The 12,256-nt window shown below is 47.8% G+C and overlaps 1 protein-coding gene across 1 annotated transcript in view; it reads right to left on the reverse strand.

The window, feature by feature from the left end:
• Positions 1 to 9,613: 9,613 nt before the first annotated feature.
• The window catches only part of LOC116853616, a 4,333-nt gene continuing 1,690 nt past the window's right edge, over positions 9,614 to 12,256 (reverse strand). Inside the window, exon 4 of the mRNA XM_032834748.1 lies at positions 9,614 to 9,913. Coding sequence (XP_032690639.1) covers positions 9,614 to 9,913 — 300 coding nt within the window. The remainder of the gene's footprint in view (positions 9,914 to 12,256) is intronic.

The following is a 12,256-nucleotide window of genomic DNA, read 5'->3' on the forward strand; positions in this document are numbered from 1 at the left end:
AGAGGATGTCGACGTCGCGTATCCACTTCGGTCGACGGAATGTCTAGGATCTCTAGGAATTGCGAGTTCTGGTCGGTCGTGCGCCTGAGAGGAGCTTTCCGATCAATCTCTCTCGATATCAATTTTCTGTCGGCTTTTATACAAAATTATAACAAACAGTTCGACTGTTTGTTGACCTTGCGGTTATTCCGCGCGCGGTTGTTCGGCGTTTTGTTATTACTTGTTTCCGGATGTCGTGACGCTTTCCGGATCGTCACAAGTGAAACACTGTTATTTTATAGAGTTTATGAAAAGTGGGAGTGTTGTTAAAAAACAACAAAAAAAATGTGCAATGGTTTTCTTATTTTATAAATGGTTTCATGAACTTGGATTACACTTTGCGTTTAAGAACTAATATTAGCAACATTTTCGGTAATCGATATTTTAGAGTTTTTAGTTCGACAGATCGATCATTCTTTTCTTTCTTTGTCTTAGAGGTCACCGTATGTACACCTGCTTCTTCTCCCCTTTGGTAAGCTTTTTGTGACTTCGTAATTATTCTGTTTAGTATCCAATAAAGTTCTTTTACACCAAGCCCCGGAAGTGGAAATAACTTATTACAAACAATATAATAAATTTATAAATATTAATAAATAAATTATTAAATATTAATAAATATATATATTTTTTAAATAAATATCTCTAAACTTGTTCAGCCGAACATACTATTGGTAAACGTATTGATTATTGATAAAACGATTTATTGAAAAAACCCGAATACCTAATGTCGTGCAAATCAAGTCAGTTTTTACGTTTTCGGCCCGCCATTTTGAGTTTTGAAAATTTTCAAAATCTGACTTTATATTTTGTGACGTGGCGGAAGTGCTTCGGAAGTGCCCGTCTCAAGAGAAACCGTACCGATTTTGTGTGAATGTTTTTCGCGTATCGCGTCGCGAACGGTTTTTCGCGAATATTCTCGGTTACCGCGTCCCGTCGTATTTTTGTTTGTGAAAGTTTATAGGACGAATATTTGAAGCGATTTTTGCGAACGGAGCAGATGCGAAGGTCAGCGCGTCCCCAACTTTGTGCCCCTCGGCTTCCCTTGCCGGCCTCCAGGACTAGGGGAGCGGAGGACATCGAGGGACGAGTAAGCAGCGCCCGACGACGCATCGCTCATACTCAAGTGAATCGCTCTCTCGAAATTTTGTGTTAAAATATTCTCGAATTGCCGATTGCTCATCAATCTCAAATATTATACCGCTTAGAATATTCCGTAGCAAGAACACAGATACCGCAATTAGACAGGAGTCTGTCAGCTGTGTTTACTTTCAGCGGACGCAGTCGTTGCGAGAAACCCAGCAGGAAAAAACGGGAGCGGCGAGAGAGGCACCGAGCAAATCCACGACGGCAACAGTGTCTCGAGACAGGAAATATCTCGAGACAATCGTATCGAAAATTGCCGATTCCCGACCTCCGAACATCGCAGGGCGAGAGGGGAAACGACGAAGGAGGACTCGCGAGGATAATCCTCTGGGAGCCGACGGACAAGCAGCCTCACCGCGACCGCCGCTACGTCAAGACACGTAGAGTAATTCGCGAATTACCGCTATCGAGAGTGCGTGCAACGGTCGAGAGAAGAGAGCGAGTGGAGTGAGAGAGCGGGAAGAGAGCGTGAGGGAGCGAGAGAGGACGATGGGAGAGGAGCGCCACCGCCACCGCTGCAACTGACTCCAAGGGCCGCCGCCGAAATTTGTAAGACCGCTTATCTGCTCCGTATTTTGTCCGATCGTCGTTAATATCGTTTCGTATATCGTTGTCTCGTCCGCGGAGCGGCCGCGCGTGTAACAAGGCTCACCTGAGGAGATCGTTCTCGGGTTTCGTGTCTCGTTGTCGCGAGCAGTACCGTACCGCGATTAGCGTTCCCGTCTGTAAACGGTACCGCGACTTGTCTTACGAGGACGTGCGAGAGTCCCGATTAATAAACTTATTATTACCGAAAACATGTAGAGTTATTTTCGCCTTCTCCTGACCCCTCCCGTCTCCGACTTTAAAATCCCTGGAGCTACGGTCCCGACGGTTCCGGGACACGCGAATTTTGTGGAACATATCGCATTTCGCGTTTATCGAAGTAGTGCGGCCTTTCCGCATCTGGCGCCCAACTATCGTTTGTGTTTTAGTGGCGTAAATCGGAGCCGACGGCAATTTGTCGACGCGACGGACAGGCGACTGTCTGCCGTCGCTCGCAAGTCAACCTCGCGAGTATTGTCGCAATTTGTAATCAGCGACCTCAAAAACCCCTGTATACTGTTTCAAGAAATTCGTATGTAAGGAAAAATGTATGTTTCAAAGGGTTAATGCGTAGTAGTGGTCCAATTATATCCATGGCTATTTTATCAAATGTCCATTCTGGAGTGTCAGTTATTACCATTAATTGTTTGGTCACGTATTTGGAATCAATTTCTTCAATTAACATTGTAAACATTATCGAATATATTGCCGAGCATCTTCTTTCAAGTGTTTCCAGTAATAATTTCCTATTATACGTATCCTACTGTACGTTTTAGTAACTCCTTTATATTCTCCTACAGGTGTGCAGTGCATCTCCTGGAGAATTGCAGTTCGTATGTCCTTGGATGGGTATTTGATTAATTTATTGCAAAAAATTATTCATACTTCTGAATCCTAAAATTTCTATTTGAAATTTAGTTTTAATATTGTTCCAAGAAACGTTACAGGAAACATTTAATACATGTTTGCTTTTAGCGACGCTTATACTTATGAGTCTCAAGTTTTCGGCAATTCTTCGTAAATTAGTGATTTCTTCGGTTATGTTGTTTAAAATCATAATGAGTCCTTCTTGCTAATCCTCACTGATAGGCAGTATAATGTGGTATCTTTTGTGTTTCTTGGCTAATTTTGTAATTTCTCAGTGATAATTCTATCAGCTTGGGTGTTTCTTGTCATTCGAATAGTTTATGAGCACCGTAGTCTAAAAGGTTTCCCAAAGTATCAGTGTAGTATAACATATTATCCTTACGTAAAAAATACAAATATCTGGATTCAAGGAGGTTGCTTGCCTTGTAGATTGAATATTGATTATGTGTGGTTTCCTTATAATTGTGGTAGGTAATTCGTCTTCGCTTTCCTTGTCAGTGTCCGCAGGTAGCGGTCTCGGTGGTATGTCTTGTCTCGTTGACTTTATGTGTTTGTCGGGCGTATTAGTCTGTGTGTTTTGTTTGGCTCAGGATCCACCCCTCGCTAACATAAGCGACGGGGGCCCCGACTATTTTGCCGCGGGTCGCAAGGAAGGGCTGGACATTAAGGATCAGATCCCAGGGGACGTCCTGGGACACCAAGAACTTCCGGCAGCCACCTGTGCGACCACGCAAGTCAAGGATGCCGTCGGGCACAGAATCCCGTCGTCAAGAAATAGAGAATTCGGCGGTGTAAGGCGCCCTGTAAGGCGCCCGCGCTAGAGCCGTACACTTCCGCAGGACCAATAGGACCTAGCGGCGATCAGCGGCTAAGGAGCTCCGCGCTCGCGGAAAATTCGTCACTGTGCGGGTAGCGAGCGACGCGAGACTCTCGGTGACACCGCGATCCGAGAACGAGCGAGCAAGCGAACGAGCGAGCGAACGAGCGAACGAGCGGCGACTCGGCCCGGCGAGATATCCGTCGAGAAAGCAAGGACGAGAGCGGGAGCGACCACAGCGTGGAAATTTGGTGAGCTGTCCTCCGCCTGTCGTTCAGCACCCGGGTATCTAAAGATCGGGATGGTTGCCGTCGCTTCCCGACGGCAACCGGAATGGTTCTTCGCCGCCCTTGACGAACCGTATGAGCTCGCGACCGCGGGCTAAGACTAGCGCGCCCGCGAGATTACAGCCGTCCTTCCCGCGTTGCCTTCTGCCGTTTCACCGTGTTCGTGACCGCACAGGACGACGAGCGATCGCGTGACTATTGTACTTACTCGCGAGTTCGGAAGTGCGGGTCTCCGAGAGCGACGGGAGATACGCGGTTCGCGACGCGATGACTAGGGCCGAGATGTACCCGACTGGCGCCCTATTCCGTGATTAGAGTACGACGACAGGATTCCGCGAACCCCGTGACGCCCGAACTTTGCGAGATAGACGGATCCTCGATCTCGGATCCGGCTGTCGAACCGCTCCGCGACTACGCGACTCGGAGTCTCGCATCGTTCTTCTGTGATTTTTTTTTTGTAAATACATCGTTAATGTTAAACGGCATGTGTGGTTAATTCGGATTCCTCCGATTCCGTTGCCTGCTCCTCACGTGTCGCGCGAAGAAGCTCGCGCGTCGGCATACGAATCCCGCCGCTCTACCGAGTCCAGGATCTTTTTTTTGTGTGTTGTAAGAGCTGCTGGCAAGCTCGGCCGTCGCCGCAACGGCGGAGACGAAATTTTGGTCGTATTATTTCGTATAGCTAACGAATTTCGGTCACACTCCATTATCATGAACATAGATATTCTCGCATTTTAATCCCAATACTGGAAGTAGAACTTAGGTTACAACATCCAGAAATTGACGGAAAAATCGACTGTGCGATAAGTTAAGACTGATGTCGAACACCAGGAGTCAGAAAAGAGATTGTGGCTGAGCACTTTTACATTCTAAGACGGAATATCTTCCAGCTCAACACAGAGCTAATTCCTTCGAGCATTCAGGAGGACAATTCATGCTCCAGAAGGATATCTACAAGAAAGCCAGACACAGGCCACAGAAGGAGAACCAACGACGGCTAGCATCCAATTCGTCTGAGTATAGATCTTATATCTGCGAAAAGATGAGTTTGTGGAATAGAGAAAAATGGAGCCTCCCTCGCATAGTTTGCTGGTCGTTGACTAGCATGCCCACTGTTGCGGGGGGAGAATGTTTTCCAGTTCACGTCCCATAGTTGCGGACTCTGGGACCGCTGGCCTTGAGCCGTCAGCTTCCTATAGTAGTATCGCAAGGGATGTTATTGCATGATTGTTCAGTAATATGGCAAAATATCAGGCTTGATTTTATCTTGAATGCATGAAGGTCAAATGAGCTCCCTTTCGTTTAAAGCCGACCGGTAAAATCATCGTCATTTTGTCAGTTCAGCAACGAGTTCTAACGACCGGTGCATCTCGAATCAAATCTGTAGTCCGGAATCGTTTTCGTCTAAGGCTGGCTACTTCACGGGCGAGATGCACCTCACGGGTCGCGCCGGATTTTCTGAATCATCCTTTGTTTCCTCGCATGGGTCATCTCGACGTGTCGCCAACTCGTCAGCAGTCAATCTCATGGTAGGCGTAGGTGTGATGAAATTGTTCTGATAAATGTGATTGTAATAATAATAAATTGTATCTTTCGAGCGCCGTATCAGACCTGCGAGTGACAAAGTCGTGGGAGTGCCGGCAGTAACGCGATCGCGAGCACCAGGGTCCGCGGAAGATATCCGTCGCTCCACGCGTAAGACCTCCGATCGGAGAGCATCCTTGCGACGCTTGGCAAGATATCCGTCGCGCACGGCTGACCCGGCCTCGGGTGCAACGAAGATCTTCGTATCGTTACCAAAATTTGTCGGCATTCCGCCGCTCAACGGGTTAATAGGTAAATAAATAAACTATGTCCTTCAACATAACTCGTCTCGTCAATTACCACCATCCTTTCCGCTATCCACGCCCTGCGCTGGGCGATACCGGCGGTCTCGGTCTAAGGCGAAGGCTTTTGATTCCGAAACAATTTTGGTGCTTTGAGCCGGATCGGTGTGCGTGGAAGTGAAGGGTGAACGACATCGTCTGGGATTCGCGAGTGCTGCGACCGAACCCCTGCTCCAGAACCAGCTGCAATTGCAGTGCTCGATCGAGCGCTACATCGAGAACTTTAAGAAGATCGGACGAAATAATTTAACTCCAGCGCGAGTTCGATCTCGAATGACAGCGTTACGAGATCTATGGCGACAGTATCAGGACGGCAATGCGACACTTCTTCAGGCAACAACCTTCAAGGAAGGGGCGGAAGTCGAACGAATATTTCACGGAGAACTACTACGACAAGGCAGAGGAACATCATCGAAACGTCCGTGACGTCATGTCGGAGGTATTAGAAAAGTTGGAACCTCCTGTAAGTCCGAATAACTCTTTAAATAATTCTCACAATCGCTCAACGACCGTAGCGATTTTATTCGTACAACTCCCTCCTATTAAGCTTCCGTCTTTCGATGGAAACTTTGATAATTGGGAGCAGTTTCGCGATCGTTTCAACGCGTTAATTATTCAAAATCCAGATCTCAGCAACTTCGTGCGAATGCATTTTCTTATATCATACGTTAAAGGTCGAGCTCTCGACTACATCGGTAACATCCCGGTCACCACAGCAAATTTTGATATCGCGTGGCACGTATTAGTTGCGCGCTATGAAAATAAAAATCGGTTACTGCAACTGCATATGTCAAACTTGCTAAGCTTACCAATAGTCTCGCGCGAATCTGCCGCCGAGTTATAGGCGCTCCGCGATAAGGTTAACATCGCTGTCGTTTCATTAAATAATTTTCCGCGAACTCCGAGCGAATTATGGAACGATATGCTCGTTCACATCGTAGTCCAACGCCTCGATCCCGGTACGCGGAAGGCGTGGAAGTTACGCACACCTGAGAAAGATGAGCCACCAACGTATGAGGCTTTAAATCAATTCCTCGCGTGTCGAAATCGAGCTTTCGAGGAATTAGTAAGCGTCTATTGTCGCGGAACGACAAAGCAAACGACTAATCCTCAAAGGATAAGCATTGCGGTTGCGTCAGCGGTACAACTTTCTCAATGTCCGATATGTAAGGCGTGGCATTATTTTAGCTTGTATCTGTTCTTTTCTAAAGGGACGCCAAGCCAGCGTCGCGGGCTCGTGAAACGACATGATAGATGTTTCAATTGTCTCAGCCAAAGTCATTCAGTGAACGAGTACAAAAGCAAATACTCTTGTCGCATCTGTCATATGCGACACCATACCATGTTGCACGCAAGCTCGGGACCTGGCGAGGCATCGGCGATCGAGCCGTCGGATGGCTCGTCCACGTCCACGTGCGGTGAAGGTAAATCGGAAATGAATTCGCTATTAGCTTCTCAAATCAGAGGAAGAAGTTCACAAATTCTCCTAGCCACCGCGTTGATAAAGGTTGACGGAGCCGATGGTCGCTCGATCGAAGTTCGAGCCTTGCTGGATCAGATGACATTCATTTCCGAGAGCCTGGCGCAAGGGCTTCGAGCGAAGCGATATCGTATGTCGATAGCCGTGTCCGCCGTCGGCTGCGTGCATTCCGGCACGTATCGGTATGCCACTCACGTGTCGATTTCGCCTCGCGACTCGCGGTCTTCGACTTTATCAACAATTGTGTTAATTTTAAAGGCGCTCACCTCCTACGCGCCGAAGCGTGTTTTGAGTGTCGCATCGTTGTCGCATTTAGCGAGTTTATCATGGGCCGATCCGGATCTCATGAGCTCAAAGCCCATTCACATGATAATCGGAGCCTACCTAAATAGCGAGATTATTATCAATGGTGTGCGTAAGGGTGAACCGGGGCAATCCATTGCACAAAACTCAATATTTGGCTGGATTATTTCGAGACTGGTCAGTAACGCGCCTTTCGACTCTACTAGATTGGTTCGAACTGACCACGAGTCATCATATTCGATTCGCGTTTCTACGCATCATTGTTTTAGTCCGTCTTCGTCGTTGCTGGAGGACGAGTTGTGACATTTTTGGGAGGTGGAAGAGCCTCCGCGTCGCATAAATATCCACTCCTGAAGACGAGATCTGCGAAACTCAATTCCGACAAACTCATTCTCGAACTCCGTCAGGTCGCTATATTGTCCGCCTTCCGTTCAAGCAGGGTCCTCCGATCGAGATCGGTGAATTGCGATGCCGCGCGGGAAATCAGCTCAACTTCGTCGATTAACAATGCATTCTGAGCACTTCGCCGAATACAAAGACTTTCTTCGCGAGTATCAGGAGCTCGGGCACATGCGTGAAACTGCCTCATCGTCGAAAGAGCCGTCGCAGGTCGTCTACCTTCCACATCATCCCGTGTTTCGCGAAACTAGTGTCATGATTCATCTGCACATCGTTTTTAACGCGTCGAGCACGACCTCAAACGGTTCCAGTATCAACGATCATTTGCTCACTGGCCCGAAACTTCAGACGGATCTACCCGCTGTTGTATTGCAGTGACGTCAATATCGGTTCATATATTCCGCCGACATAACGAAAATGTACCGACAGATTCTCGTTGATGGTCGGGATGTCGATTACTTGCGAATCCTCTGGAAAACGTCATTGAGTGATGCGGCGAAAGACTATCAGTTGCTCACGGTTACTTACAGTATGGCGTGCGCGCCATTCTTGGTCTTACGCGTTCTTCATCAATTAGTGTACGACGAATATTCTCAATTTCCTCTCGCCGCTGCGGTGTTGGGGGATCACATTTACGTGAACGACGTGCTTTTCGGCCATAATGATCCTACTGTTTTGCGTGAGATCCGCGATCAATTGATAGCTCTTCTAAATCGCGGAGGCTTCGAATTGCGCAAATAGGCGAGCAATTCAGCATCGCTCTTATCGGATATCGACGTCACCGACCATGGGGTTACGTGCAGCAAAACGTTGTCGATAACTGAACATATTGGCTGAGCATATTGGGAATCGGGTGGACTTCGTCCGTCGACGCCTTCCAGATCAAGGTTGCTAACCATCGTGAGGTTCCTCGCACTAAACGCACGATTCTTTCCGCGATAGCTTAGTTATATAACCCACTCGGCTGGGTCACGCCGGTCACGATTTCAGCCAAAATCATCATACAACAACTTTGGCGAGCGGGAATCATATGGGACGAACGTGTTCCCGATATTATTCTAGCCTGTTGGGAACGAATTTATGCCGGTTTTTCAGATTTGAACGGGTTGTGAGTTCCCCGGTGGTCGGGTCTCTCATCTGACGCTTAAGCAGAGCTTCACAGTTTCGCGGACGCTTCCAATGCCGCGTATGCCGCCGCCGTTTATTTACGGGTCAACGACCAGTCGGGTCAGACGGTCGTCACATTACTAATGGGAAAGTCGAGGGTTGCTCCTGTAAAACTGATTAGTACTCCGCGATTAGAATTGCTGGGCGCTGCGCTTCTAGCGCGCATTTTCAAGTTTGTTCGGGGGACGCTAAAGCTCCATGCAGCTCCTTGTATATGTTGGACGGACTCCACGTGCTCGCGTGGCTAAACCAGCATCCATCTCGCTGGAAAACATTCGTTGCGAATCGGGTAGCTGATATTTAGGGACGAGAGCCCGATGTCGAGTAGAGGCACATCGCGACCGAGCACAACCCGGTGGATTGCGCGTCACGCGGAGTGACTGGGAGCGAGCTGCGATCTCATTCATTGTGGTGGCGCGGTTCGCCATGGCTTTATTCCGCAAGCGACCACTGGCCGAAAATCTTACATCATTCTTCCGAAAGACTTTTCTCTATTAGAGAAAAAGGTGACGACATTACACGTTTCGCAAGAACGGACCAGCTGGGCTACAAGTACTCCTCTTGGCCCAAATTCATTCGCGTGACAGCATACGTATTCAAATTTGTTTCCTTGTGTCGGAAGCGCGACTCGGACGCTCAGTCATCGGAGTCGCGGGGTGCTGCTCTCTTCGCTCACTACTGCAACATCGCAAAAACATTCTAAGTCGGGCGAGTGCAGGCAGAGGTGTTTTCGGATGCGTTGAAGATGCTCACAGGGCAGCGAGCCCTGCCCTCGAGGCATCCGTTCCTCATGCTCGGGCCTTTCCTTGACAAAGAGGGATTGATGCGCGTCGACGATCGGCTTAATAGAGTATCGAGTCCTCTCGCGGCGCGGCACACCCTCTTGCTTGCAGCGCACCCAATCGTTGATCTCCTTATAAGGCACATTCATTTGCGAGCGCTGTATGGGAGTCTCCAACTGACTTTAGGTACGTTGCATCGCGACTATTGGATTTTGCGTGCTTGATCTCTCATGAAAGCCACGATCCACCGATGCCTCCTCTGCCCTCGAGAGCGCGCCGCCGTTCCGACGCAGCTAATGGACGATCTCCCTGTGGCGCGCGTATCCGCACCTTCTCGGAGCTTCCAGCATTGCGGATTAGATTATGTTGGAGCGGTGGCTGTGCGGACCTCGGCCGGTCGAGGGTTTTCGTCGCGCAAGGCTTACATCGCGTTGTTCGTTTGCCTGGACACACGTGCAATTCATTTGAAATTGGTGGGTAATTACTCTACGGCGTCTTTTCTGAACGCATATATGCGCTTCTACTCGAGTCGCGGATCGCCGCAAGCTATCTATTCCGATAACGGAACGACCTTTGTCGGTGCAAATCGCGAGTTAGCCGTCGCATATCGGGCAGCGCTGCACAACCCGAATTTTCAGGGCCGAACAACCTTCGACGGAGATTCATGGCACTTCATGCCCCCGTCCGCGCCCCATTTTGGGGGGATATAGAAGGCCGGGGTGAAGAGTGTGAAGTTTGCGACGTGTCCTCGGTAGTCACAATCTTATATATGAGGAGATGACAACGGTCTTGTGCAAAGTCGAAGCGTTTAAATTCCTGCCCGATCGCTCCATTATCGGACAGTCTCGACGACTATGAGAGCCTCAAACCCGGACACTTTCTGGTCGGCTCTGCGATTACCGCCGCCCCTGAGCCTTCGACTCTCTATCTAAAGAAGAATCGTCTCTCGCGGTGGCAACTACTTCGCCAAATCACAGAGCGATTCTGAAAACTCTGGTATAGCGATTACGGTAATACGCTGCAGCAAGGAATCAAATGGCGCAAGACGCAACCGTCAATCTGGATAGAACAGCTAGTTTTTTTGCGGAATCCCAATTTACTCTCTTGCAAATGGGAATGGGAAGAGTCACACAATGCCATCCCGGGCAAGATGGACTGGTTCGCGTTGTTGCCGTGAAAATGGGGGGGGGGAGGTTCGAGTATACGCGGCCCATCTGAAAAATATGCGTGTTACCGGTCGACTCTGATGCGATATTCGCGCCAACTCGCCAATAGATTTAGGCGCTCGATCTAGCGTCCGCGCTAAATCTCTGTTATGCGGAGACCTAGAGACCTCATTTTGCGTGTATGCAGTTAGCATATGCTCCGTATCACGTATGTTTACGCGTTTAAATTTGAAGCGAACGCTTCAAGGCGGGTGGGATGTTAGGAATCTGAACGGGAAGCACGACGGTGCGAGCAATATTTTCGAGAAAGTTCGAATCCTCAATCCCTCGGAGCCGTCGTTATTTTCGCAACGATCTCGTTATAGCCAAAATATTTTTTTTTTATTAACAGCTGGCTGACGAGCCGCGATTGTTATGCCAATCACAATCAAAACATGCTTCCGCGAATCGGCGAGCAGCACGCGCGAGTATCACCGTGATCGCTTGCCTAGTAAGGAAATATCGCGATCGATTGCGGACAATCCTGCGATTGTAAACCAATAGGCAAACGCAAAATCGCCAGCCAGCAAGCCTTTAAATACTACCATCGCCGACCGGTAAAATCATCGTCATTTTGTCAGCTCAGCAACGAGTTCTAACGACTGGTGCATCTCGAATCAAATCTGTAGTCCGGAATCGTTTTCGTCTAAGGCTGGCTACTTCACGGGCGAGAGGCACCTCACGGGTTGCGCCGGATTTTTTGAATCTTCCTTTGTTTCCTCGCATGCACTGTAAAAACAAATGTGTTACATTAACACATTTTACGTGTGTAAACCGTGTAGTCGTTTTTGACACGCTTGTAGGTGCGTAAATATGTAACACACAAGAAAGTGTGTAGATTTGCAAGAAACGTGTAGGTATAACACACGAAAAATGTGTTCTATAGACACGTATGATTCGTATTGTGCTAGCTGAATGCATTTATGTGTACGACTTATGCATATAAGAGATATGTCCTTCTATAACTTCTTTGCAAAGTATAGATTCATTAGAAAACTTCCGCACTCTTCTCAAATTCTATTGTCTCAATGAGAATTTTATTAATCGTTTATAATACATTATTCGTGCCATTTCATGAAATATATATAGATTGTTATAGCGAAAAAGGAAGATAAATGAGTAATCTTTAATTATTTTACTCTAACTAAATTTTTATCGAAAAAAATAAATATTATCGAAAAAATTTAATATGAAATGCGCTTGCATAGACGAATAATTTATATAATATATGTTAATAAATATTTGAAAAAGTGCGGGAGAGTTTCCTAATGAATCTATACTTTGCAAACAAAGAAA

This window comes from Odontomachus brunneus, unplaced genomic scaffold, assembly GCF_010583005.1.
Source record: "Odontomachus brunneus isolate Ranch 3 - 2012 unplaced genomic scaffold, Obru_v1 Obru_scaffold_381, whole genome shotgun sequence".
Classification (NCBI taxonomy): Eukaryota; Metazoa; Arthropoda; class Insecta; order Hymenoptera; family Formicidae; genus Odontomachus; species Odontomachus brunneus.